This window comes from Aedes albopictus, chromosome 2, assembly GCF_035046485.1.
Source record: "Aedes albopictus strain Foshan chromosome 2, AalbF5, whole genome shotgun sequence".
Taxonomy (NCBI): domain Eukaryota; kingdom Metazoa; phylum Arthropoda; class Insecta; order Diptera; family Culicidae; genus Aedes; species Aedes albopictus.
The window spans coordinates 73,479,736-73,505,812 of NC_085137.1; the positions used below are offsets into that span (position 1 = coordinate 73,479,736).

The 26,077-nt window shown below is 39.4% G+C and overlaps 1 protein-coding gene across 4 annotated transcripts in view; it reads left to right on the forward strand.

Annotated features, from left to right (window-relative positions):
- The window catches only part of LOC109621239 (NPC intracellular cholesterol transporter 1), a 150,693-nt gene that overhangs the window by 63,797 nt on the left and 60,819 nt on the right, over positions 1-26,077 (forward strand). For all 4 annotated transcript variants that reach the window (XM_062849921.1, XM_062849922.1, XM_062849923.1 and 1 more), the window contains exon 2: positions 20,733-21,020. In XM_062849921.1, coding sequence (XP_062705905.1) covers positions 20,733-21,020 — 288 coding nt within the window. The remainder of the gene's footprint in view (positions 1-20,732; positions 21,021-26,077) is intronic.

The window sequence follows — 26,077 nt, forward strand, 5'->3', positions numbered from 1 at the left end:
CGTGACGTTACAACGCGAGCAGAACCCTGTTTGAAACTGAACGTGCGTTGTAACGTCACGAAATGTAAAAGTCGATTATTCAAAAACAAATCCGAAATTTAAATGTTTTATTCCATTGAATTGAAGAACAAACCAATAAATTTCAATGGTGTAAAAAAAACAGAATATCATAAAAATCCGAGCAGATTTTTTAAGATGTTGGTAGCGCGTTAGAGAGGGTCGGATTCTAGCGCGTTGTAACGTCACGCTACAAATACGCAATTTGAACACGTTTTTCTAATGAAAACTAAATGTTCAATAGGTCAAATATATCAGAAATTTTACAAGGAATCCGAATATGAAAAAATATGTTGCGGTTTACGCTCGTTTTCATGAGTTATAGAGGAAAATCTGACTACGAATGCGTCAAAACGTTGTAACGTCACGGTAGAATGTGTCTATTACATTGTCGAACATTCGAATGGCCTATATCACATAGGATCTGTGATATTACTGCAAGATATAATAACACATTACTACTGCAAGAATTCTGTGTTATTAAATCACGTCAAACATTTCTGTGTTTTAAAATAACGCCAATGATGTCACTTGACTCCTACATAAGCTTACCCCACGTCTCTAGTAGACAGAAATGTCTTACCATTTAGCTGCTAGAAAGAGAATACGTTACAGAAATGTCCAACACCGCAGCTCCACTTGCAAACAGCGAGAGAACATTTCTGTCATGACACATCTGTCCGGGAAAAAGGCAAGACATTTCTGTCTAGTGGAGACGTCGGGTTAACTGAACAATCGAATTCGATATATTATACTGAAATCGTGTTGATCGATGTTTGGCATTATGCAGTGTTGCCAATTGCAGAGATAATTTTGCTATATTTAAGAACTGAGAACTAAGAACAAAGACAACTACCCAAAGTAAATCTAGATGACTTGCTGATAATGTGTTACGTTACTTCAATGAACATGAACACCATCGCAATTGTAGTAAATTACATATTTAGCAGTGTTGCCAGGTTTAAATTGCAGTTCGTTTTATCCTATGCAACATGACGTTTGACGTCTACTTGAAATATGCTGACGAGTCTGATATATTGTAGACTTTTATATGTATGTATTCAGCAACATATGATTTTATTCGAACAGTGTTGCCATCTAACATAAGAAATATTGATATCAGAGGATATCACTGGTTGGCCTTTGTTATCCTTTCGAATTTTACTGAACATTACATGTGTATATTTTTAAAACTATTTTAAATTTAGAACAATGTTTGAAACGTTTATCTAAATTTTGGACGTAAAAAATAAACGTAAATTAGATTGGTGCTAACAGAATTTATGGTATTTTTTTCGACGGATTCGTTTGTTCAACTACGAATCGTAACGTTTCACAAACATTTCAACCTAAACGTTTATAACTACGCCATTTTCCAAAGCATCACGCGACATTCTTCCCTTCCAAACGTCTAATGTCCGTCACCGCCTTAGAATGAATCACCTTCGTTAAGTTCCCCCCACTTGTTCATATATTGACAAGCATCCCACAAGCTATACAACAACGCGATGCTGCTTGAGCAATGTCGTCCATTTAACTGCACGAAAGAAAGAAAAACACCGTTCCGCCCAAACCGGTCATAACCGGCATAACTCATTAACGTGCGAACCACCATGATGCGCCATTATTGCGAGTCACGCGAGCTGCTAAAAGTGCATTTTGATCCGCTTTTCTAGTGCCTTCCTAGTGGGTTCGAGAATCCTTTGAGTAAAATTGGTGGCATGCAATCAACGAACAACAGCCATTTTGTCCGGATTGAACATGATGGTTATGAACTTCAGCCTAGAAGACGGCAAAAAAATCCTTGGTGGCGCTGGTGGTAATGAAAGCTACATTTGGTAGGCAAAATCATGGTCGAGGAAAAATGGAGTCCTTGCAGGGATAATTGAACCCCGGTGGGGAGCTACTAGTTTCAGGGGCAATATTTAAATTTGATCTTGAAATATAAACAAGTTTGTTGGAGTAGTGAAGTTTGCAAGGAAATGTTGTTTGAAAATAATTCTAGAGGGAATAAATAGAAGCATCAGCACCATTGAGACTGACCAACAATTACTTGGCATTCATCCTTCAAATTGACACCACTTTCCATTCAATATGCATAAATAGAGTATGGAAAATAGAGCAATGCCATCGCCCGGCGTTTTCCTATCCGATGTTCTTCTAGCGACGCCCGATTGGCGGCGCCATCAGAACCCTGACCCACTATCGTATGCAGGCAGGGAAATGCAATCCTTACTCTAATGGGGTGGCTCAGCTTCTGGAGCCAAGCCAAAGTCCCACTTGGAAGATAATTCAATTTTCACTTTTAAAATCCCACGCCAGGACGACAGGCGAGTCGTGTTTTCAATGGGGCAAGAACGAACCAAGGTAAGCAAAAACATTAACCCAAATTGGATTGGGATTCATCCCGCGCTCGGTGAGGCAACAGGATAAACGAACTCTGTCCACTCTGGTTTCTGACATTTCAGTGCCTGCCAGGCATTCGTCCGTATGGAAATCATGGAAATGCGAAGCTGCACTTTTGCAGGAGCTACGCGTGGCATGATTGCATACTGCATCCGTGCTCTGGCTTGACATGATTACACCAGTTTGTTACGAGGCTGACCGCGTGACCGTGTGCAGCCAAGTACGAATCAATTTTCAATGTCCTTTAACGACAACATCAGGGCTGGTACCGGTCATGCTACACAATTTTTCGGGCATCTGTTTATCGCTAATAATTGTCCTAATTATCAAAAAAATGTTTGAAATGTTACTCAAAATCATAAAAAATGTTTGACCAAATGGATGTTTGACCAAATAGGGGTTTGACCGAATAAACGTTTGTTTGATTTTTTTCTCTGATTTTATGCTTACGAAGAAACAGACTACATATTTAAAAAAAAACATCAATATCTGATGTAAACATTAGCAGCTTCGAACCAAAACAAAAATGAATAATAAGTAAATTAAAATACCTCCCCTATACCTAAGAATTTGCTATTGGTGAGCTCGTTCCATGTTATTATTTTTATCGTTTCCATACTTTACAAGCAGTTTAAAGATAGCATACGTCCATTTCATATTAAACTGAAGCCAACAAAAACAAACCCACTGCCAGCCCTGTTACTCACACCAAATCCATCTCCATCGAAAGGACCATCGGCAGGGACACAGGTGCGCTTTTTGCCGCACAGCTTGTTTAATTACACCAAAACTCAATTTCCCACCTTCGTCGTTGTCCGCATATTCGTCCCGTGTGATTCAAACGAACGGCGATTGTAGGTAACGATATCGCCACTGCATGCGATGATAAAATCGAGAGTTGTGGTCAAGTCGATGGCGTCCACCACCCATTCCTGTATGCATATGATGGCAGCGTAGGTCGGCACCACCACCGATCGATAAAGCTTCCATCATACGGGCCACCTACTGGTTGTTTGGCCATGCACTTCGTCCGTCTCACCTAAACCTAGAAAAGAAGGCCTATCCAATGCAATTGAGTACCGCATATCACGGACGGCTGGACGGGATGGCGGTGGTGTCGTCGGTGCGTCCTTCGGCTTTACCACGGCGATGTTATCGTACTCAGGGCACATAAAATATTCATCAAATTTACCAAAGTTGGCGGTCGTTAGAAGCAGGCTACTGCACGCCGGAAAACATAGCAAGACTGTGCAGAAAGCTGAGGGATATACTTTCTAAGAGAAATACATACATCCTGCTTTGAAAGCTTTTGTTTTTCTTGAAGGTTGTTTACAGTAAGTCAGCTTTCGAACGGGTTGAAAAGTTCAAGGTCATTAAGCCATGTTTATTAGCTGGATCCAAGGCTGGATAAACAGCATCGTCTTATTTGATGGAAGATAGTTTCTATTACATACATTTCCAAAAACGGAACGAAACCCCTACCTTAATCCTTTCACAACCAATGGAATGATGTAGCCTTAGTTCACAATAGTGAACACCAGCATCTACTAGACCTTCGAGAATGTCTCAGTGTAACACCGTCTGAAATACTTCTCCAGATAACCAGATGTACATTCTTCCCGAGAAGGGAATTTCGTGGAAAATGTCCTATATGAAAAATTACAAGCAATTGTAACATCACTTGGAGCAACGACAACTTTGTCCCAATTCACCAAAAATGGATACAACGAGGTGTGTGTTGAACTGCGGTGCACGGGAGTTTCCTCTAGTAAACCGAGTACCGATAGGCGGTAAGTGCAAGAAAAGGTTTCTTGTTTAACCCTTTATAAGGCAGTGGCAACTATATTGCAACCTACTGTTTTTATTTTTTTTTCTGTTTTATAACAATTTATTTCGAACTTCTTTTTTGGTTTACGCAAAATTGGGATTACTAACAACGCCTGATATTTTTTTGGTACTAAACAAAGCTTAAACAACAATTTGGGAGCCATTTGTAGTCTCAAAAAATGGCAAAATTTGATCGCGTGAAGAAAATTAGCTCAAACTTATTGTAAAATAATAGATTTGGTAAATATTTAAAGAAATAATCAAATTATGGGTTGAAATAAGCTGAACTACACAGTCTATATTATGGGTTAAGCCGTAATCCACTTTAAAATCTCTTCCGGCTTTTTGTCGAAGTCAAAAGAAGAAAAGTACCCTAAACGGGCAGTGGCAAGAATATTGCCACCTCAAAAGTTCGTTTTTGGACTTAACGGGCAGTGGCAACTATATTGCCACCTAGATTTTTGAGAGTTTCTTTCAAACAAAAATTGTTTTGTACATGTAATCATGTTTATAATCATTTCCATAATAGTATGCGTTGACAACTCTTCTAGTTTTCTCGGCCATATAAAGGGTTAAGATCAATGTGTAGCGGGGCAACGTCAAAAAGAACTTCGAGCGCGGTCGTGGGAGTTGAAGACATCGTTCCAGACATCGCCATTAAGCACATCCTTTGGATATATTGGATTGGAATTTTGATTAGATTGTTCTCACTCCGCCCTTTTGCCACCACACAAGACATCCATTGGCTATTATTGGTCGAACAACAGTTGTGTAAGGCCATCTGATATATGTGGGTTTTGGACCCTAAGGTTCCTCGGCATTGCCTGAAAGCCATTCAAGCTTCCTTGATTCTGAACTCAATGTGAGGCGTACGTGAAAGCTTGGGATCAAGAATTACTCCAACCTACTGTACCTGATCAGTCACATCAATTACACAATCAAAGAGACGCAAAGCTCGAATGCCATTACGATTTCTCCTTTCCGTGAAAATTCCCACAAACAATCAATTACCTAATTTCTGCTTGACGCAATGTCTAGAAGTGATGTCGGTGTTTGAGCAACTGGTAAATCTAATTGAAAATCATTCGAGATATATCATGACTCCGTGCGACTTTCGATATGGCATCGCCAGGCACGTTGTCAAAAACAACCTCGATATCTAAGAACACACACAAACAAGATTGCTTTTGAGTGAATGCTTTCTCAATATCGTTTGTGTAAAAGAGTCACAGTGGACTTTCTAGATTGGTAAGCACGTTGGTTCACATGAAGAGGCACATTGGCCAGATGAACATCACGGTTGTTATGATCGGCAATGCGTTCTAAGCATTTCAGAGGAAAAGAGATCAAATTGATAGGTCTGAACCTCATTGCTTCATCATACGACGCACGATCCACATTTTTAAGTAATATCCTGCCAAAATCTGGTAATATACCCATTAGCCAAATTGCAAACATCCGAAGATGTAATATCCACACATCCGGGGAAGTGTACTTAATAAGCATTCCAGTACTTTCTCATCAGAGGAAGTGAAATTAGATTTCGCAAGGATTTTGTTGAACCGATTTAACTCCACTCAAACTGGAAACATTTATACAAAGGTTTATCCAGCCGGATCGTTCAGTAGACTGAAGTGCTTTCTAGTTGGCCTTTTCAAGCCGCCCTGAAAGCATCCGATTCAGCCGAACGTCGTCTGTTCCAACTCTTTCTACATTGTTTCTAAGCTTCGCCAGATCAGAGTTCCACCAAGGGGTTCCTCTTGTGGTCTTCACAGACCGCAGAGGGCAAACTTACTCGAAAGCTTCCATGATGAAGGCCGTTGTAGTATTAACGTCATCATCGAAATCACTTGGAGAGTCAATGGATGGTGAGTATCCATGAAATTTGGCCGCAACCAAATCAGTAAACGGACCCCAGTTGGTTGACCGGGGATTCCTGAAACGCAAAGTTTACGAAATAAATCAGATCAGATAATTCTGCTAATTCTGCTAGAGCAATGTGTTATGTCCAACACTTCCTTTCTAGTAGATACCATGAAGGTTGGGCGGTTGCCTATGTTAAGTAATCCAAGATCTGTACTACTTATGTTATTCCATCAAACGGAAGTCTTGTCTTAACTGAAGTTAATGTCTGAGCTGCTCCAGATGATATGGTGAGCATTAGCATCACTGCCAACAACTGACGGAAGACCTATTGAAGTTCAGTATGCGATGACTTGTTTGAAAGCATACGTAGGGGCTGGTTCATCACGCGGTAAATAAACCTAACAATAGACGTATTTACAAACATCTCTAGTAGTTAGTTCAGAGATGGGTGTAGTAATGATTACGTTGTTGACAAACACATATGCTAGAGGCATGACACACGAGTTTGCCATTTCAATTTTGCTGAAAATAGCAAACACCGGATTCACAAGGTTTCCTAGAATCGATGGTCAAGTGTTTTTCTAAATAAATATCATAGTACAACATGCTATTTTGAATTTCTCGGCTAAGCGTTTTCCGCATTTTGCAAAATGTTTGACGTTTTAAGAAAGCTTTCTGGACATTCTGGTAATGGTAACTTATTTATAGAATAGGTTTTGGATATGCACACCTCAATTTATTCTTGGTCGATGTACGTCATTCATCAGTACCTTTTCGTCGCACCTATTCTACACTTAGGCAAATAAACCTAAGATTATCATAAGGTCTAGCTTATGAATTGGCCTTTGAACAATTCATAACGGCTAGAACGATTTTCATAAGGTTGGTCTATGACGCAGAATCGACTCACAGTTTGGCTTTTATACACATTTAGCAACACGATATTCTCAAGCGTCGATAGCCGCGTGGGTTGAGCACGAGCTCAGTGATCTCGACGTTCATGGATCGATTCCAGTCTGCATCATTTTGTGATTTTTCTGCTCTTTTCATAAGTTTATCTTATGTAATTAGGTCATAATAAGCATGTTCAATTTTCATAAGGCATTCTTATGGCATCCATACTTTACTGTTATGGCTAAATTGCATAAGGTATTTTGATGAATTTCGGTAGTTTACTTCGCTGAGTGTATTCCATATGTAGGTATTTGTTTCACTGCGCGAATACTTCAACTTGCGGTGGTGAGTTCAAGGCAAACAAGGTAAGACGAGTTAGTGATTCATCACCTGAATCCGACCGTCGTCGTTGTCGTCCGTCACCAATTGCGAACATAAGCTGTGGCTGATCGTCGACAAGTTTATCCCGCAACTCACCGACAGCCGGCATGGCGTTGTATGTACCTAGCAGTATTCCTGCGCCGTGTCGGCATCGGATGTTCAGTTAGGGAACGTCCATAAATTACGTCACGCTTTGAGGGGGGAGGGGGGGTTTAGCAAAGTGTGACGACCCATACAAAAATTTCAGAGGTCCAATACAAAAAGTGTGACATAGGGGGGAGGGGGGGTCGAAAAAGGGCTTTTATTGCGTGACGTAATTTATGGACGCTCCCTTACAAAGTGTGCGCAATAAGCAAACCAGTAATAAGACTACTCGACTTTCGTTTGCTTTTCCTTCAGTTTAAATAAAACCGCTCGCGCCGAGAACAATGAATATGACCAATCGGGGCTAGGTGTATATGTCATTCTACGTCACATTTGCAAACATGCTTCTGAAGCGTCGCCGTCGTATAAACAATGATGATTCGGACTCTTTGTCGGAAGGAAGTTTCTCTCGTTCCGATCCTATACGGTAACTCAACTGTGGCCAGAGGCGGCGTAGAAAAATCGATAAGCCCTCGTAAGTCGTTCGAATGGCCATGGACGGACATCATGAGTATATTAGTATTTTCGGCAGGTTCCAGCACAGTTCAGCCGGTTAAAGATTGTCCCCATCTGATTACTGCAGGTCACGTTCGGTCATTCCATCGTACGTCGTACGTCTCTAATAGGATTCGTTGAGGTATTTCTCTCTTGGGCGATTTGGTGACTGCTAAGGATGTTTGTAAAGTGTGGACTCAGCCACAGTGCTTCCCCACATGTTTAGTATACTATGAATGATAATGAAGTCGCAGTGGATCAATTGATTTTGCCAGCGGAGGATTGATACCACGACGTCACTTGTTTACTAATATGATTCGCGAACTTGATCGAGCGTTTTCGATTCACGAGTGGACCAACGTACTGCTGTAAACAAGATACTAATTGGCAATGCCAATAGCAAATTTTCGTTCAAACCAGCTTTTATTCGAGTCAGCTAGATTCGAAGCAGTTCAATCTTTCAGCTTCAGAAACATACACTCGAAGTAGACGACAGTTCATGACTCAGATATTCTGGAAGCTACTCGAATTAACCCCGATTCCAACACAGGTTGACTAAGCGGAACTAATCAACCCACTAATTGGAGCTTCGATTGCGGTGGACCTTGTTCTCTATCACACTTTCCCACCCATAAATCATGCGACACACGAGAGAGCGAGCCGCGTGAGTGTGTTAATCGGACTCGACCCGCCCGCAGTACGTCACACAAAGGACGCGAAGCCTTATCAGCAGAAACAGACTGGAATTGCCACCGCCAGTCACAGCTAAATGTCAATGATTTGCAAAGTTCTTTCGAATTTGAACATCTGTGCGGAGTGATTGTTAAACGGCTCAGAAAAGGCTACGCTATGCGTGGATGAATGAATCATAATCACTTCCGCGTTTAGTTGGAATGGTGCTGAGCTGTTATGATACGTGTCCACTCAACTCAACTGGACCGGCACAAAAAGCGATGATAATGTGAATCGGTTGAGTAGTGTATCATGCGTAGGTGTGTTATTGTAAGCTTTGTTGCATTATTCAACTGGAAGTGTTGTTTGATAACTGTCGGGACTCGGGAACGAAATGTCATGAGGCATTGTTGGATGGACAGTACTGGACAGGATTCCTTAGTTCCATTATGAGTCAGGACTGTTTATCGTAGACGTGATCAGAAAAATGTGATCATGAAGAGTGCTTCTACTGCGGCCCGCGAGAGCATTTCGTGTGGCCCGTGTCACAGTTAGAAAAAAAAACGATGACATTATTTTCACAAAGCAAGAATTTCAAACATTTTAGCTTAAGCGAAGTGCATAACAAATTACATGTCGGATTCGAATGGAATGCTGTATGGCAGTGATCCTCAGCCTAACTGTCTTTGCGGGCCAAAATCGAATTCTGAAAAGAGACTGCGGGCCGCAAGTCATTCAAGAGTTTATTTTCAACAATTTTCAAGATTCAACACAAAATTAATTTGTTTGATTTTTTGAAAATATTGAACAAGAGCAAAAAAGTAATAAGGAGATTTTACTTCACTATAAGAAAAATCCTAAAAATCATAGGAAATTGAAAACAGGGTTATCAGCACCGCAATATTGAGGTTTTCTATATCTTGGTATTAATAATATTGAGCAAATGGAGTTTCTAACTGTAGCTTAGGGATTTACTGAAAAATATTTCCAACCCTTTATTTAAAAAAAAATCATAGAACTATGAGATTTTGTGGGACTTTTCGTGGATATTGAGAAATTTCAGAATGATTTGTAGGGATTTCAGGATATTCGGAAGAAATTCCGAACAACTGCCTGGAGATACTTTTTGGAAATCCATAATGATTTCTCAAAATTTTTTTCTTTATATGACGCTAATGAAGAAAACTAACAGGCATGATTTTCTGCAAGTGTTTTGTAGCCGATTTTAATAAATGTTTAAGAGAAATTCCCAAAAAATATTGCTAGGGGAATGAAGAGTATCTTGCTAAATCCCTAAAGTTTTTAGCGAAATTCCGAAAGTTTGGGCCCACTTCCTCTTAAAAGAAATTGTAAAGCAAATATTCTGTTTTTTTAATAGTTTCTTGGTACAAGTGCTGAATGTAAAGTATATTGAATATAAAGAATATCGCATACCTATAAGGATTTTTTCGCATATAAAAACAAAATTATTTTAGTTTCATTTTGTTAAATCATTCAAATTATCAATGCCGAGTTCTGCCACCCAAAATCTATGGCATAGAACCTATGGAATTTAGCCTAAACTCATTATTTGGGCGAAATACACCGTTCCTAACAACAGTTTCAAATATGATTTTGAATATTTTCGGAAAATTCGAAAAGTAGTCCTTTACAGCTTGTGAAACTTTTGAAAATTCTTACTTCTTAAGAAAAAACTCTCCATGATATTGGCAAAATATTCATTCTCATGAAAGTTTTATTTCTGATTTTCATTATGGAATCTATGAGTGGGCCACTTTCTAATACATTTCAAAATCAGTTCGCGGGCCGCATAAAACCTGGTCGAGGGCCGCATGCGGCCCGCGGGCCGCAGTTTGGTGACCACTGCTGTATGGAGTTGAAATTTTAAAATTTTGTTGAACCAACTTTTTTAGTAATCAGTCAAAATCTCAACAATATACAGCATTCCGTTTGCTAGGTAGGATGCATAAGAAGATTCAGAATCCGATTCCAAATAATAGAATTGAGTTGTGAAGTTTGTTTTAAAATAATTTTGTCAGAATTTGCAATGTTCTGATACACATTTCCACAGAGAACAGACATCCAGGCTTTGCCTGGTTAGAGCAAATTTCATTCATTGTGTAAGGATTTGTATCCTATTTTTTCACGCCATCTGTCTTGGTATTCCTTTTGAGTTATTTTCTTAAGCATCTTCCAGGATTCCAAAATTCCGATTGATTTCTTCTGGAAATTTTACGGGGATTATACAGAATTTCTCTGTGATTTTCCCTGTATTGCTCCCAGAGTTCTCGTGGATTTTTTCCAGGATTTATCCCGAGATCTCAACAAGAGTGTTTTTTTTTTCAGGATATACCGGAGATATTGTCGTAGAATTTTTGTTAGAGTTTTTCTCGGTATTCCTGTTGAAGGAGTTATTCCTGGGATTCCTACTAAAGCTCCTCCAAGAGTTTTAAGGAGTTTCTCACAAACTTTCTGCAGGAGCTCCTTCTGGGATTTGTTCTTGTGTTTCTCCATGGATTTCTATTATAAGTTTCAGTTGGTAAGTTTCCCAAAGGTTCTCACGGGATTTCTTCTGAGATTTATCTCGGAGTGTCTTCCGAGACACTCAGCAGATTGCTTCCGGTGTTAATCCTGGGATTGATTGATTTGTCTTTATTTAAGAGACTTTCAGCCCTTGGCTGGTTCGTCTCTTTTTGATCCTAAGAGTTTTTTTTTCAGAATTTATGGTGGATTTGCTCCTAAGGGGCTGTTCATAAACCACGTAGACCAAATTTTGGCCATCTCAGACCCCCCCCCTTCTCCCTCGTAGACTTTTGTCCATACACAAATTTTGAAATTTGTATGGAGCGTAGACTTTGGCCAGACCCCCCTCCCCCCAAAAAGTCTACGTGGTTTATGAATGGTCCCTAAAGATGTTTTGGAGAGTGTACTGGGATTTATGCAGAAGGTATTGCTGGTATTTCTCATGAAGTTCGACCAGTATTTTTTTATTTTTTAAGGCCTTTCCTTGCAGTTAATTATCTAGTTTCTTGCAGTGATCCTCCTGGGATTATTTTCTTCCAGATTCTCTCGCGATTATTCCCAGATCTCTTCCCGAAATCTCCACCAGAAATTATCCGGAAATTCTAGATGCTTTTTTGGGATTTTTCCCGGAGTTCTTGCAGGATTTATTCTAAGAGTTTTTCTCGGAATGTCTCCTGGGATATCGTACGAGATTTCTTGTAAGAAATACCCGAAGAATTATCGGAAGGAATCCCGGTCAAATTTTGAAAAAAAAAAAAATCCGGAAAGACTTATTGGAGAAATCTTGAGACGAACTTTGTGAGAAACTGGAACATGCCGGAAAAATTCTGAGATGAATCTCCAGGAGAAAATACTAAGGAAATTCAAAGAAGAATTCTGAAAACCTCTAAAAGGAATCCCGGGAGAACTACGAGCGAAATCCCGCATGCAAATCCATCCAAAAAATATATACATCTGTAAACTGTCTCTGGAAGAAATTCCGAGAGAAACTATTAGAAAACTATCCTGAAACCACAAAGAGAAATTCCTGGAAGAACTTCGGAAATATGTTGGAAAGATTTCCGCGAAAAACACTGGAAGAATGTCCGGGGGTACGATAGTTTAAACACATTCAACACTTCACACAATAGATCAAAGTTATTCAAATTACTCTAAAATATATCACCTGTGTTCGATAGAAACTAAAGAGATTCCTGAGTGAAGACAAATTCTATAATTTACTTGAAATTCTCTCATAAAAAGTAATCTTCCCTTCCGGAGGAAGAACCCACGTTTTTTTGAGTTTGTCGCGTGTGGGATTCGAATCCAGATCCTCGGCTTGTTAGGTATGTGCTTCTAACCATCACACCAGGTCCGTTTCAGATCATGATCAGTATTACTGGTGCGACTATTAGAGATGATAGTTAGTTTTGGATTTAGTCTCTTCTAGTGTAAGTGACTGTAGAGAGAGAAAACCTACGCGATTAGATAAACAAAACATTGTACAGCAATCAATTGGGCGTAGAGTTGTGTTGATCATTAGAACTTGAACGGCTAGAGACAAACAAGCATGGGAAACACTCATTCAGTGATTGAGCTTTTCTCACTCACTACCACGTACAGTATAAAACGACTGTGCTTTTCTAGCTGCTATGCGAATTCGTTCGACTTCCATTGCACATTATGTTTAGTCGCCAAGCTCCGGTCGACGCATGAAACAATGGCTGAATGAACTGTAAATGTGTCAAAAACGAATGAATTAAAAATGAACGATTTCGGGTGCGCAACTCAAAGCGCAACTTTGAAGCGTTCATTTGGCGTTCATTGGGACGAATTGAATCTATGAATAGCGGACCGGAACCCATCTTATGCAAAGTGATCCCATTTTCGTCCTATCGAAAACCAAGCTAATAAGCGCCATTTGTTTTGTTTTTTTTTTACTTTTCTGCCGTGAATCGCAAGTCAGTCCCATATGTAAAAAGTAGGCATTGAGAAAATGGCCCCTGAAGTTTTCAAACTCGATTTCTATGTGAAACTCTAAAAAATCGCCATGAATTGAAAACTTCTGCGATCATCATGAAATTTTCACACATTGTTTCAATCGTGAAAACGTAACAGTGAAAAATATAAAACTGGCTAAAATAGTGTCAGGTTTTGTACTGGACGGTGCACAAGTTCGTAATGGGACTGACTTGCGATAACATTTCATTATGGGACAATCTGACTTGGTGTTGTTTTTCAATTTTACTGAACAAACTATATTTTATTTTGCACGCAGCTGAAAGATCATCCAAAGAAAGCTCGAAAACGGGCATTAACTCATTTTTACCTAAAATGCAGAATGCAGATGGGACTGACTTGCGATTCACGGCAGTTTTTGTATTATAAGGAGTCAGCATTCGTGATAAAAAAGAACGGTATCAATCGGTGCGTAAATCGTCTGTTTTTAAAATAGGATGAACATAGTGGAATATGCTGAACAATGGTATCAGTAGGTCGGCTCCAGAGGTACATACGTTCTCCTCCATTTGGGATATTTGTGCCCTACATTCTGTTTCAAGCGACTGAAACGGTGTTAGACAAATGATCATTTTGGTAAACAACCTGTTACCTTATTAGCTTCACCTCCGTTCAAACCCATTAACCGAAATTTGCAGCACTGACCGAGCTTGGTACACGTTGTTAGATACTGTAACGAGAATCTCATCTCAAGTCTCACTAATTATGATGACGCAAATCCTGGTAATTAAATGTCGCTTATCATATTTACCAACCGCGTCACACGGATGATCCATTCCGAAGCCACGCCATCACATTCTGCCGTTTGAAACTGAGGTGAACTTTTTTCCCTACATTGATTGAATTAGTAGACTACACCTACCTAGACTGGGCGCACCGGGGAGGCCTTCCTCGTCAATCCCGAATCAGTTCACCCCAATTGACACTTTTGGGTTCACTTTCCATAACCGTGGAATCCAATGCGGCGCCGCCGCCATTGACGACGATGACTTGAAGAGCATACTCGTCATCATCGTCATCAGATTCCATCCACGAATGGACGGAATCATGCGACCGGCGGCATATGCATGCGGGCTGTGGGCTACGCTTGTTTCTAACTAATTTAATTCAATTACGACTCTGGGGACCGCACCAATCAGTCACGAGTTTTTTTTGGTCCGTTCCGTCTGTTCAATGTTGGCTTATGACACATGAGAATGTCTCTTTCGATGACACGCATGGTCATGTGAGCCGGAGCGCATCCGATTTGACCCGTGTCCTGTGTGTGTGGTCTGTACACAGCCACAACTATATGTTATCGATCGCATGTAACAGTAACAGTGATTTGACAAAGTTTATCGTTTTTATTTTAACTAAGTAAATAGCCGGTGACCGAGGGAGAACGTACGCGCCACGCGCTCAATATGGTCGTGTGTTCAAGACCCGACTGAAACCCAAAAAGTTGGCTATTGTATTTTATTACATAACAATGTGGTGTATATATTTGGTTCTCCGATACAACGAGATGGTATGATATCGATTATATTGAAATAATCTGGAGATTGCAAACAAGATCTCACCCATAGAAAGTAGAAGAAATTCCTATCTAATAACCCCAAAAATTCGACAAACAACCACCATCTTCTCACTTATTCATATTCCACTCCAAGTCGATAACTATCCACAGCTATTACCGCACTCGGAACGGCGGTTGTGCCGTTGCGTGATGTTTGTTTACCTCTTCGCTTCTTTGGGGATCCAATTTTCCCAAAATAGCTGCAAAATTGAACCAAAGCCAACAGGAACGAATGGATGTGCGGTGCGCTGATGGTACTTAAATGTTTGCAATTGCAATATATGCAACTAAGACGTCATAAAACACAAAATGTGCATCAGGTTTCTTTTGACTCGCAAATAGGCTGATGTGTTTGGTGGCCCGGACAATATGGAGAAGCAAATTGAAATGAAATTGACCTTTTCGTTTACAATTTGGTGTTTGTAGTGTAAAACAATTATGTTTTTACCCTTCTTACACCCATAAGAAGGGTATAAATATCGCTCGAAAAACCGACTTTCGATCCGAGGCCCGGAGGGCCGAGTCTCATATACCAATGAACTCAGCTCGACGAATTGAGCAAATGTCTGTATGTGTGTGTGTGTGTGTGTGTGTGTGTGTGTGTGTGTGTGTGTGTGTGTGTGTGTGTGTGTGTGTGTGTGTGTGTGTGTGTGTGTGTGTGTGTGTGTGTGTGTGTGTGTGTGTGTGTGTGTGTGTGTGTGTGTGTGTGTGTGTGTGTGTGTGTGTGTGTGTGTGTGTGTGTGTGTGTGTGTGTGTGTGTGTGTGTGTGTGTGTGTGTGTGTGTGTGTGTGTGTGTGTGTGTGTGTGTGTGTGTGTGTGTGTGTGTGTGTGTGTGTGTGTGTGTGTGTGTGTGTGTGTGTGTGTGTGTGTGTGTGTGTGTGTGTGTGTGTGTGTGTGTGTGTGTGTGTGTGTGTGTGTGTGTGTGTGTGTGTGTGTGTGTGTGTGTGTGTGTGTGTGTGTGTGTGTGTGTGTGTGTGTGTGTGTGTGTGTGTGTGTGTGTGCGTTACAAAAAAAAGTCACGCACGTTTCTCAGCCGTCTGCCAACCGATTTGAGTTCTTTTGGAAGCAAATGAAAGCTACTACATCCTAGTAGAACGCTATTGATTTTTTTTTCGATTGGACGTTTGGTTACCGAGATATCTCTCGAAGAGTACTTATGAGTCATACATCTAAACTTTTAAAGCTTTTTGACCAAGTGTATCATAAAAAATATTATGGCCGTTTGTCGATTGATTTGGGTTCTCTTGGCTCCATATGAAAGCTACAGCATCCTGGTAGATCGCCCAGAAATTTTATTTTGATTGCACATTTGGTTACAGAGATATCTTTCGAAGAGTACTTAGGATTTATACAACTGAACCTTTTGAGATTTTTGACCAAGTGTATCATAATAAATACTCTGGCCGTCTGTCAACCGATTTCGGTTATCCTGACACCAAATGAAAGCTACAACATTCTAGTAGAACCCTATACAGTTTTATTAGGATTGGATATTTGATTACCGAGATATCTTTCAAAGAGTACTTGGGAGTAAGGTTAACTTTTTGAGAGATTTTTGACCAAGGGTACCATAATAAATATCTCAGCTGTCTGTCAACCGATTTGGGTTCTCTAAGCACCATGTAGCCGAGGCGGTAAACGCACGGGTATTCAGCATGACCATGCTGAGGGTGACAGGTTCGATTCCCGGTCGGTCCAGGATCTTTTCGTAAAGGAAATTTCCTTGACTTTCTTGGGCATAGAGTATCTTCGTGCCTGCCACACGATATACACATGCAAAATGGTCATTGGCAGAGGAAGCTCTCAGTTAATAACTGTGGAAGTGCTCATAGAACACTAAGCTGAGAAGCAGGCTTTGTCCCAGTGAGGACGTTACGCAGGGTGGCCAGCGAACCGGGAAAACCGGGAGAACCGGGAAAAAGCCGGGAATTCGGAATCACCGGAAAAAAAACGGGAAATATTCGGGAATTCAGATTGCCACCGGGAAAATTTTGCATTTCCAGGAATAATTCCATTCTGCTCTATTATTTCTAATTATTATCACTTTTTTATCATCCATGAAAATAATCTGTAATGCCAAGCTTGTTGCTGGTTTAACAGAAGTTGCAATATTTCGATATATTTTATTGAAAATACGACTTGCGTTATATTTAGATGTTGAGAATTTTAAAATCATAATATCGGTTGCTGAAGTCGATCTGTTAAGTCATTTTAAAAGTTATAACTGTTTTTATTCTTAGTTTTCAGCAAATCAAGAAGAAACAATAATTTATAATTCCTGCGTTATTACGCAGGGTTTCAGTAAACTTTAGTAAAGGGCAATCTTCCTCTGAATTAGTCTTGTATCGATGTCACCAAAATACAATAATGCTACAAAAACTAACAAGGGCACTCACATGTTTCTTTTCACTTGCCTACATCAAATTGAAATTGTGGGAAATGTATTTTAACAACAGCAACAAGGAATTGATGAAAGACAGACTAAATGGAGTAAATAGTACGTTGTCGTTGGCTAAATTTTAACAACAGTTATGTACAACTATATTGAAACCTAGAATCAGTATTTTTACTTGGCCAAACGTAATTCTAAGCAGTTTTTTTGGCAAGTGTTACTAAAACAAATAATGTTATTACATGGAATATGAGAGACGAACCCAAAACAATAAAGCCTATAGGCTTTCTGAAAAAAAATGTAAAATTGTTAAAAGGAATTAACGATTGCTCAAAGGAATTCAGCAATAAGGCCAGTTTCGTGTTCAAAAGGAATGCAAGAATTTCTGTAATATAATTGCTTTCCATCAAAAGTTTGAATATTTTTCAAAGAAGCCTGTGTGCCAAAAATGGCTGAATCTGAACATGTTGTTTAAATTAAGTTGATATGAAACATCTTCAAAATTTTAACACAAGTATCAGGCATACTGTATCAATTCTAGTGGAAATGATGTTTTGACGTTCAAACTACAAATGAGAAGAAATGTGAAAGTACTTTACAGTTGCAAAAATGTTCATGTACAGTTTTTACAGAAACCTATATTTCATTGGCATTGCAAAAAAATGTCATCAGGAATTAAAATTCTTAAGAGATTATTTCTGAATTTTACCCAAAAGAATCTCTTGAAGTTCACCCAGGAGTTTAATTGAAAATTCAAACATATGTTAGTTCTGAAATTTATCCTGGAACAGCTCCTGAACCGATAGGGATTATTTTATTCAACACAAGTAAACAAACAAGTAAAACCGGGAAAAAATTGAAAATTTCGGGAAAAAACCGGGAGAAAACCGGGAAATCAAAATCTGAAATTCACTGGCCACCCTGGTTACGCCAAGAAGAGGAGAGGAAGCACCAAATGAAAGCTACAATATCCTTGTATAAGGCCCTGAAATTTTATTTCGATTCAACATTTGATTACTGAGATATCTTACGAAGAGTATTTCTATAAATTCTTTTTTATTAATCTATTCACTTACTTGATATCTTGCATTAGTTTTTGACCAGTCTATGGGAAATTATTTTTCAATAAATAATGCTGACAAAGTGTATTGTTGTTTTCAATAAAATTATAAATAACAAATTACAAATACACAGGAATTTTATGAAAACTAACAATATGTTAAATGAAAGCTTTGAATTTATATATTGTGGGAAAAATGCAAGAACCGGACAGCGAAAATAACTAGCTAATGCTAAAACTGATTAACTTAGTAGATATATCATTTTTGTCCTTTTTGCACCATAACCATGAATACCAAGTACTTCGGAGCTAATTTAATCGACTGATTAAGAGATATTAGACAAAGTATATCTCGCTGATTTTCTTATCCATTTGGTAATCGATTCAAGATCTTTTGGCAGTTAATATTCCAGAATATGTAAGCTATTTTTTAAAAATTTCACACAAGATTCTAGAAGGTGTCTGGCATTTCAGGTAGTTCAGTCCATGGTCCATGATGCTATTTTGGAAACCAATTCACTAGATGCCAAATCCACAATATTTTCTAGAACTTTTGGTCCATCACACAAAATAAATATGTTAAATACAAATAATACAACAATAGTTTTAATAAGTGTAAGAAGGGTTCTGTTCACCATAGGTGGATTAAACCGGGTTTTTACTAAGAGTGTTGCTGCGGAACACCTACTAGGGTGACGTTAGTTATTATCGGCAGGTTTGTTATCTTTGTTTTGCGGGGTTTTGTTGACCTAATTGCCTGAAACTTGGTCGTATAATTGAGCTTGGCTGGAATAGAGTTGAGGCCAACTTAGAGTTCAACCGGTTTAAAAAAACCTTTCTTGGAGAACAAAACGGCCGAAAATACGTAAGTTCGTCCATGTAAAATCTCGTAAATCTGAAATCTGTAGTGTAGTGAACCAACATTTTCAGCTTTTCGTGATGTTTTTTTATTGTGTTAACAAGATGTTTAGCCTTGGGCTAGTTCATCTCGGGGCCCACGCTTGACTTCCCTTCCGAAAGAAGAACTCACAGTTTGTGAGTTCGTCGAGACTGGGATTCGATTCCAGGTCCTCTGAATGATAGTCAGGTACGTTAACCATCATACCAGATCCGCTCCACATTTCATGATGTTTTGGAAGTAGACATTTTGAAATATTTTTGTTAAATAACTGAACGTTTACAGAAAAACTGTTAGTTAGAAGGCACAACATGTTGCGAATTGATAAATTGAGATATAAATTTGTGATAAAAATCGCGTTTTATTGGGCTCGAGTTCAGTTTGGCTTTCTATTCTGCAGAATTAATGATTCTACCGTAAACCGGGGTCAAATTGATCTTCGGGTCGAAATTGATCAGACGTTTTTCAGTTATTTTGAGCATATTTTACATAGTTTCTTTTTATGTATTGTGCTGTTGGAAACAGATACTAAACGATATTTGCATCAAAACTATTTAAAGCATACTTTATCCAATGGAAAAACGTCTGATCAATTTTGACCCGGAGATCAATTTGACCCCGGTTTACGGTACCATGATTATTACTTGTTCTGTGGCTTAGTTGGTTAAAGCCCCGGTCTAACCAATACGGAGTCGTGGGTTCGAATCCCACCAAAACGCGATTTTTTTCACAAATTCATCTCTCAATTTGTCAATTAGCAACATTCTGTGCCTCATAACTACAAGTTTTTCTGTGTGTCTATTACTTACCAGCAAATCTGGTAAATTCCAGTAAAAGGCAACGAACTGCACTTTTACCTGTTCATTTTGGGAAGTGGAACCATCTCTGCAGGACTCTTATTTTGGGCACTTTTCTGCTATAACAAAGCTTATTTTGTACCAATTGACACAACTTTTGAAACGCGGAGTGATACGCATAGTATCTAGCCGTGTACAAAATCCCAATCAATTGGTTTGGAATTGACTGAGTTACAGCGAAGAGTGCCCAAAAACCGGCCACTGTCCAAGTGGCTTGCTAACCTACCTGCTCTGTGGCTTAGTTGGTTAAAGCGCCGGTGTAGCAAATAAGTAGTCGTGGGTTCGAATCTCACCAGAACGCGATTTTTTCACAAATTCATCTCTAAATTTGTCATTTAGCAACATTCTGTGCCTTTTAACTACAAGTTTTTCTGTCTGTTTATGAAATACCAGCAAATCTGGTAAATGCCAGTAAAGGGAAACATATATCAGTGAACTGTACATTTACCTGTTCATTTAGGTATACGAGCCCTTGCAAAGTTGTTTAGTAGGTAACATCCAAGTGGCGCTACTCTCAAGAATCGATCATCGTTCACTGACGTTATTGTGCAGCAACTGATAAGGTACTGCTCCATCATCACACATGACTCTCGAGAACTGATCATCACCTGTCTATTCCATCTATCACCCCCCGACGCACGATGATGATAAAGAATAAAGATGACGCTCGTCTAACATCACGTTTCTCCCATCTCTCTACTCGACAGTCACTGGCGCAGAGCACGACGCAAGCGGCGGATACCGGAGGCGGTGGTGGCACTAGGGGCTCACCCTTATCACCCACACGGGACGGAGGGGGAGGAGGCGGTGGGCAGTGCATCTGGTACGGGGTGTGCAACAACGAAACTGCCCTCACCTCGCAGTACTGCACCTACGATGGGCCGGCCAAGCCGGCCAGCAATCAAACGAAGGACCTGCTCAAGGTGTGGTGTAAGCATCTGCTGGCCGACGAGGACGGCACCGGTGCCATCGATACATGCTGCGATGCAGAGCAGGTGAGTTTAGATAATTAAAGATCACCAATTAGGCTAATTATTGAGAACACAATCGGTACCCTGGGAAATTTGAAGCTTCTGACTGCGACTGGTGAATGTTTCTAGCTAGTAGCCAAGTCATTATAAATAATCAAGCGTCTCTGCGAACTTGCGTCTTAGTATTCGTGACAAAGCGCTGCCGCGCGAAAAACAGCAATTCATCTTATTGCTACGGTCACACACCAAGACGCTTTCAGTTTCAGACGTCGTCACGTACCTAGGTACTAGACGGGATTAAAACTATCGCAACAACATTTTGCAAGTAACTTGGTTGGTATGGGATGATTTAATCGCTCAGCCAACAACGGCGACGACCGACCGATCGTCTAACTTGGGTCAGGCATGAGTTTTTGCCTTGGCAATGGAAACAACCATTTCCGTCTTATACGTTGGTACCGTGAACTAGGGCTAAATTGATCTATTTTTATCAATCTTTTCTGTAATTCCTGTTAAAACTTGGGTGTTGTACAAAACGGTAGAGTAAAGTGGGGCAAAAGTTCGAGTGGGGCAAGAGTTTCTTTTGAAGTTTTTGAGCTCAATTCAAATTATTTCTTTCGGGTGTCAAGGTTGTTCGAACCCTTTTGGAAAAAGAGTCTTTCACTCCAAAAATTATGAAAATTGTTCAATGTTTCGAGAAGTTATGACAAAATGTTGGTTTTTGTTCAAAAAATTGTAACATGCGATGACCCTTCCAACGCATGGAATGAAATTTTAATGAAATCGAATTCGATATTTTATTTTGGGGCGTAACTAGGTATATTTTGAAGATGCTCTAGCATGTATAACTTTTTGCAAAAAAGATTTGGAAAACGTATTTTACACATAGTGGGGCAAAAGTTCGAATTGTGGGGCAAAAGTTCGAGTCATGTGGCAACTTTAGGTAGAAACCTAAAATTCTGCAAAATGTGCATATTATCTCCAAGAGTGATGGAATTAGTGAGAAAATTTGATTAAAGTTGAAAAAAAAATGTTGTTTTATCTGAATTTGGCGGAAAACTACTAATTTTTGGTGTAGTAAATTTAACCCTGATTTGGGTAAAATCCAAATCGAATTTTAAAGTGTATTCCAGTTCTAACATCAAATATGAGGTGGTTTCAGGTATTCCTATTACCAAAGTGTCAAAATAGTGTGCTACGGTTAGCGAAATTCCACAAACACTAGATTCGAACTTTTGCCCCAGTGGTGGGGCAAGAGTTCGAATAAAACACACTCATACAAAAAGTGTTGTAACTCAAAATTGAAAAGACATTTGGCGTAACTTTGTTCAGCTAAATTTTAGCTCATGGATGGTAGAATCACCACACGGTATTTATTTATTTTTATCTGCTTCGATTTTTTGAAATAGGTTGAATTATCAACTAAGGTCGAACTTTTGCCCCACCTTACTCTATTGCCATAAAACTTCTCAGATTGAGATCGAGATTACTTATGGCACTCAAACCCTATATAAAGTTCTGCTATTGCAAAAAAAACGCGTTCTAGTAGGTGCCTCTTCGCTAATCAACTTACCTCCGGTTTACGGTACAGCTTGCCTCAGTAGAGTAGTTCGATGCGAACAGTTTGGGTGTGGTAATGGATGTGTACAAACAAACGTCGCTGCCGTTTAGTAGTTAGTAGGTATAGCATAGCTACACAATGATGACGATTATATTTTGAGATTTCGAACGGTCTGAGTTGATAATCTAGATTCGATCCCGTTTGTGGGATCGGAAAGTTTCTTCTTTTTTCTCTCTGTCTCTCTTCTAATATGCACAGGTGAGTTCAACGACACCCGGGGTGGGGTCGATCTCGATGTCATTGCCTGTTGGGAGGGATGGAACCAAATTGGTTTGAATTAATTCGATGTCACGTGTACTTTTCTACCAGCAGTGGTAGTAGTATAGCTGTGCATACTGGGACGTTTTTGTACTAGCGTTGTTGCAGACAGGGTATACATTTCATATTGAATAGCACTGTTAGTAGAATTTTCCAATAATTCAAATCTAAAACCAATCAAGACTGATAGTACATATACTAACGAGTTCTCAGAGACATTATTATTGAGAATTTAAATCGTTTACTGAAACAAACTTGAAATCTACTAAAACCTTCTGAAACCTCCTTGAAACCTCATACAACCCCGACAGATGAACTTCTACTATGTAGCTATAAGTAAACCATTCAACAATTGGCGAGAACCGATTAACGTTAGGCTGAGCTAGAATGCGTTCAACTTTTGGGTTCTAGACTACCATTTTGAATATTTTGTTTCTCTTAAGAACAAATTTGTTAGAAACCCAAAATGGCCGCCATAATGGCCGACTTTTGCACTTACTCACGATTTCAAGCGCACAAATCTGACGAAAACCAAAACCAGCGCATCTGATATTCTTAATTTAACCCGTTATCCTAAGGTGTCTCACAATTTAAATAAATAAATTTAAATAAATGGGTTATCAAATGTCAAGTTCCAATAAAGTAAGCTTGATTTGACGAAAAAAAATGGAAGTCTATGGTGTAGTTCCCAAAAAAAAAAAAAATCTTCAATGTAGGTCCTCAATATCTGATAATTTTCTCTAGTTCTATTTCAGCACAACTTCTACACTATCGTTATATTCTGATCTAATACAGCTCTAAACAAGTGAGAGCAATTTCATGTAATTTCAACTGAAGTGTTCAACATTTCTCTCATTTGAAATTCTATAACAAATCAAATAAATCCATTAAAGAATATTTGAAGAAATCCCGGGAAGAATGTATAAAAAACGATAAGATTCTTCGGAGGGACCCCAGCAGGAATCATGGCACCCATACCTAAAATAATCACAGGAATCTTTGAAAGAATACAAGTTGCACATCCCTGGAGCAATCCTAGCAGGAACCCCTAAAGGAATCCTTTACGAATGCTCGAAAGGGATCTTTGAAGAAACGCCAGCAGTAATCTCCGAAGGAATGCTTACTAGAACACTTGAAAGAAACCTTTCAAGATTTTCTAAAGCAATCCCGGTAGAAATCCCTGAAGGAATCATCCCGGGAGGATTATCTGAAGGAATACTGGGAGGCATATCTGGTGGAATCCTGAGAAGAATCTCATCTGAAAGCTTGGTAGGAATCCCTAAAATGATCACAGAAGAAATCCCGGGAGAAATTACTGTATAAATCCCGAGAGGAATGCTTGAAAAACTCCCGAGAAGCCAGCAAGGATCCCGGCATGTACAGGATGGCAACGTAGAAATGATACACTCGAAAACTGATGCAAATTCAAACAGGATTTAATTTTTCTGCAAATTCACTTTTAATAACACAACAAAGTATTAAACTTACATAGATACCCAAGTAAAAATTTTAATTTTATCAAAGTTTTTTAGCGATTCAAAAATCGTAAACATAAAACCATTGATATGCCGACTTGAAAATGCTCTCGAGTTCTTGTATGCCTCAATAAGCCCACGTTCTGGCTAGTTGGCCCAGTCTTGTTAGGGTCTACAGGACTTCGTATGCAAACCGGCTTAGGATTTCGGGTTGTAGGTATCATAGTTTTATCAATCTTCTAAATAAAACCATCTTCTGATTTGTCAAATAATTGTTTTGATTATTTTTCACTCTCAATGTTCGATCGTCAGAATAAATTATGCTTGGTTGATTATCCAGCCATCAATTGGAAAGATGCAGATATGGAATTCAGATTTGTTTTCCTATTTAATACGTGTCAGGAGACATGCGCTTGTTCTGTGACGTTCCCGTGATACTAACCGACGCTTTATCATCCGGAGTGATTTGCGTTGTCCACAGGACTGTGTGCTGCACGTTTCGTGATCGGTAGTGCTTTTGGTGCAGGGTCGGGTGCGGTCAGTTCCTGCATTGTAGTTAAGGCTGCCAGCCGAAAAAGAAAAAAAGGGTTTTTCACCGCTCGCTGGTTGGTGAACCGTTTGGTGTTATGCCATCCAAACATTAACTTCGAATGGAAGATGTCGTGGGTTTTGTGGTATCAAGTGATTCGCAGACTTTTGTGTTGGATGTTGGGTCAATTGTGAAATGACGAGTGGTATTTTTGGAGATTTCGATAGTGCAGCGATGTCGAGTTAGTGCAAAGATGCCGTGCGCGAATTTTGGTTTGGCCGAATCGGATGCGTCTTCTCATAGTGACGTATCTACGTGCAGGAGTTATAGATGGATCCGGTCATCAACAATTGGCCACGGGACGTCGAAAGTTTCATTCCTCAAGTGGATCCACAAATGAATTAACAAAATTCGGTGAGAACGTTTCATGCTTCATTTCTCGTTTCAACATCCATTTACCTATACAGCAAAATACATTATTTTTTCATATATCTAAATCTCGGAGCGTTTGGTACGGCATGTCCACGCATCCTTCCTCCCCTGTAGATTCGATTTAAAATGAATGTTCATTGAAATCGAATCATTTCAAAGAATCATCTTTGCGGTAAACGCTGCGCAGTAGGCCTGGCCGCTTTGATGCTTGTGTCATATCTTCGATATGCTGCAATCATCAATATTGACAAGAAAAATAATCGGGCGTAATCTAACCCGATTATTTTCCAGGATGCTTTCTTGTACTGGCTGCGCATGTGTTAGATTAGATTAGATTAGATAGATTAATACGTGTCAGGAGACATGCCACGGAAAATTTGTGGTGAATGTGACTGTGATAATGACAAAAACTAAGTGCGCCACACAAACTATGCATAATTTGGAAGTTAAATGCATTTAATTTACTCGGTGGAATTGGGTGCAAAAAAGGTTTTTTTCAACACAGCGGAGTTTAAAAGACATTATAATTTTTCTGACAAAATAAAATGACGGAAACGTGTTGTATGGTTTAATTTGATCTTAAGCTGTACGTGAAATCATAAAATTGAGTAATACTTTTTCTGTATTTACATGAATTATCCCGGTTAGGCGACATATTTTTTTGATAAAACTCTGTGTTCCTGATGATTCCTCCAATAGGGCTAACCCTCCTGAGGTAGTCATAACTGAGCTCATGATAGAACTAGCGGTTTTATCGCAGCATTTT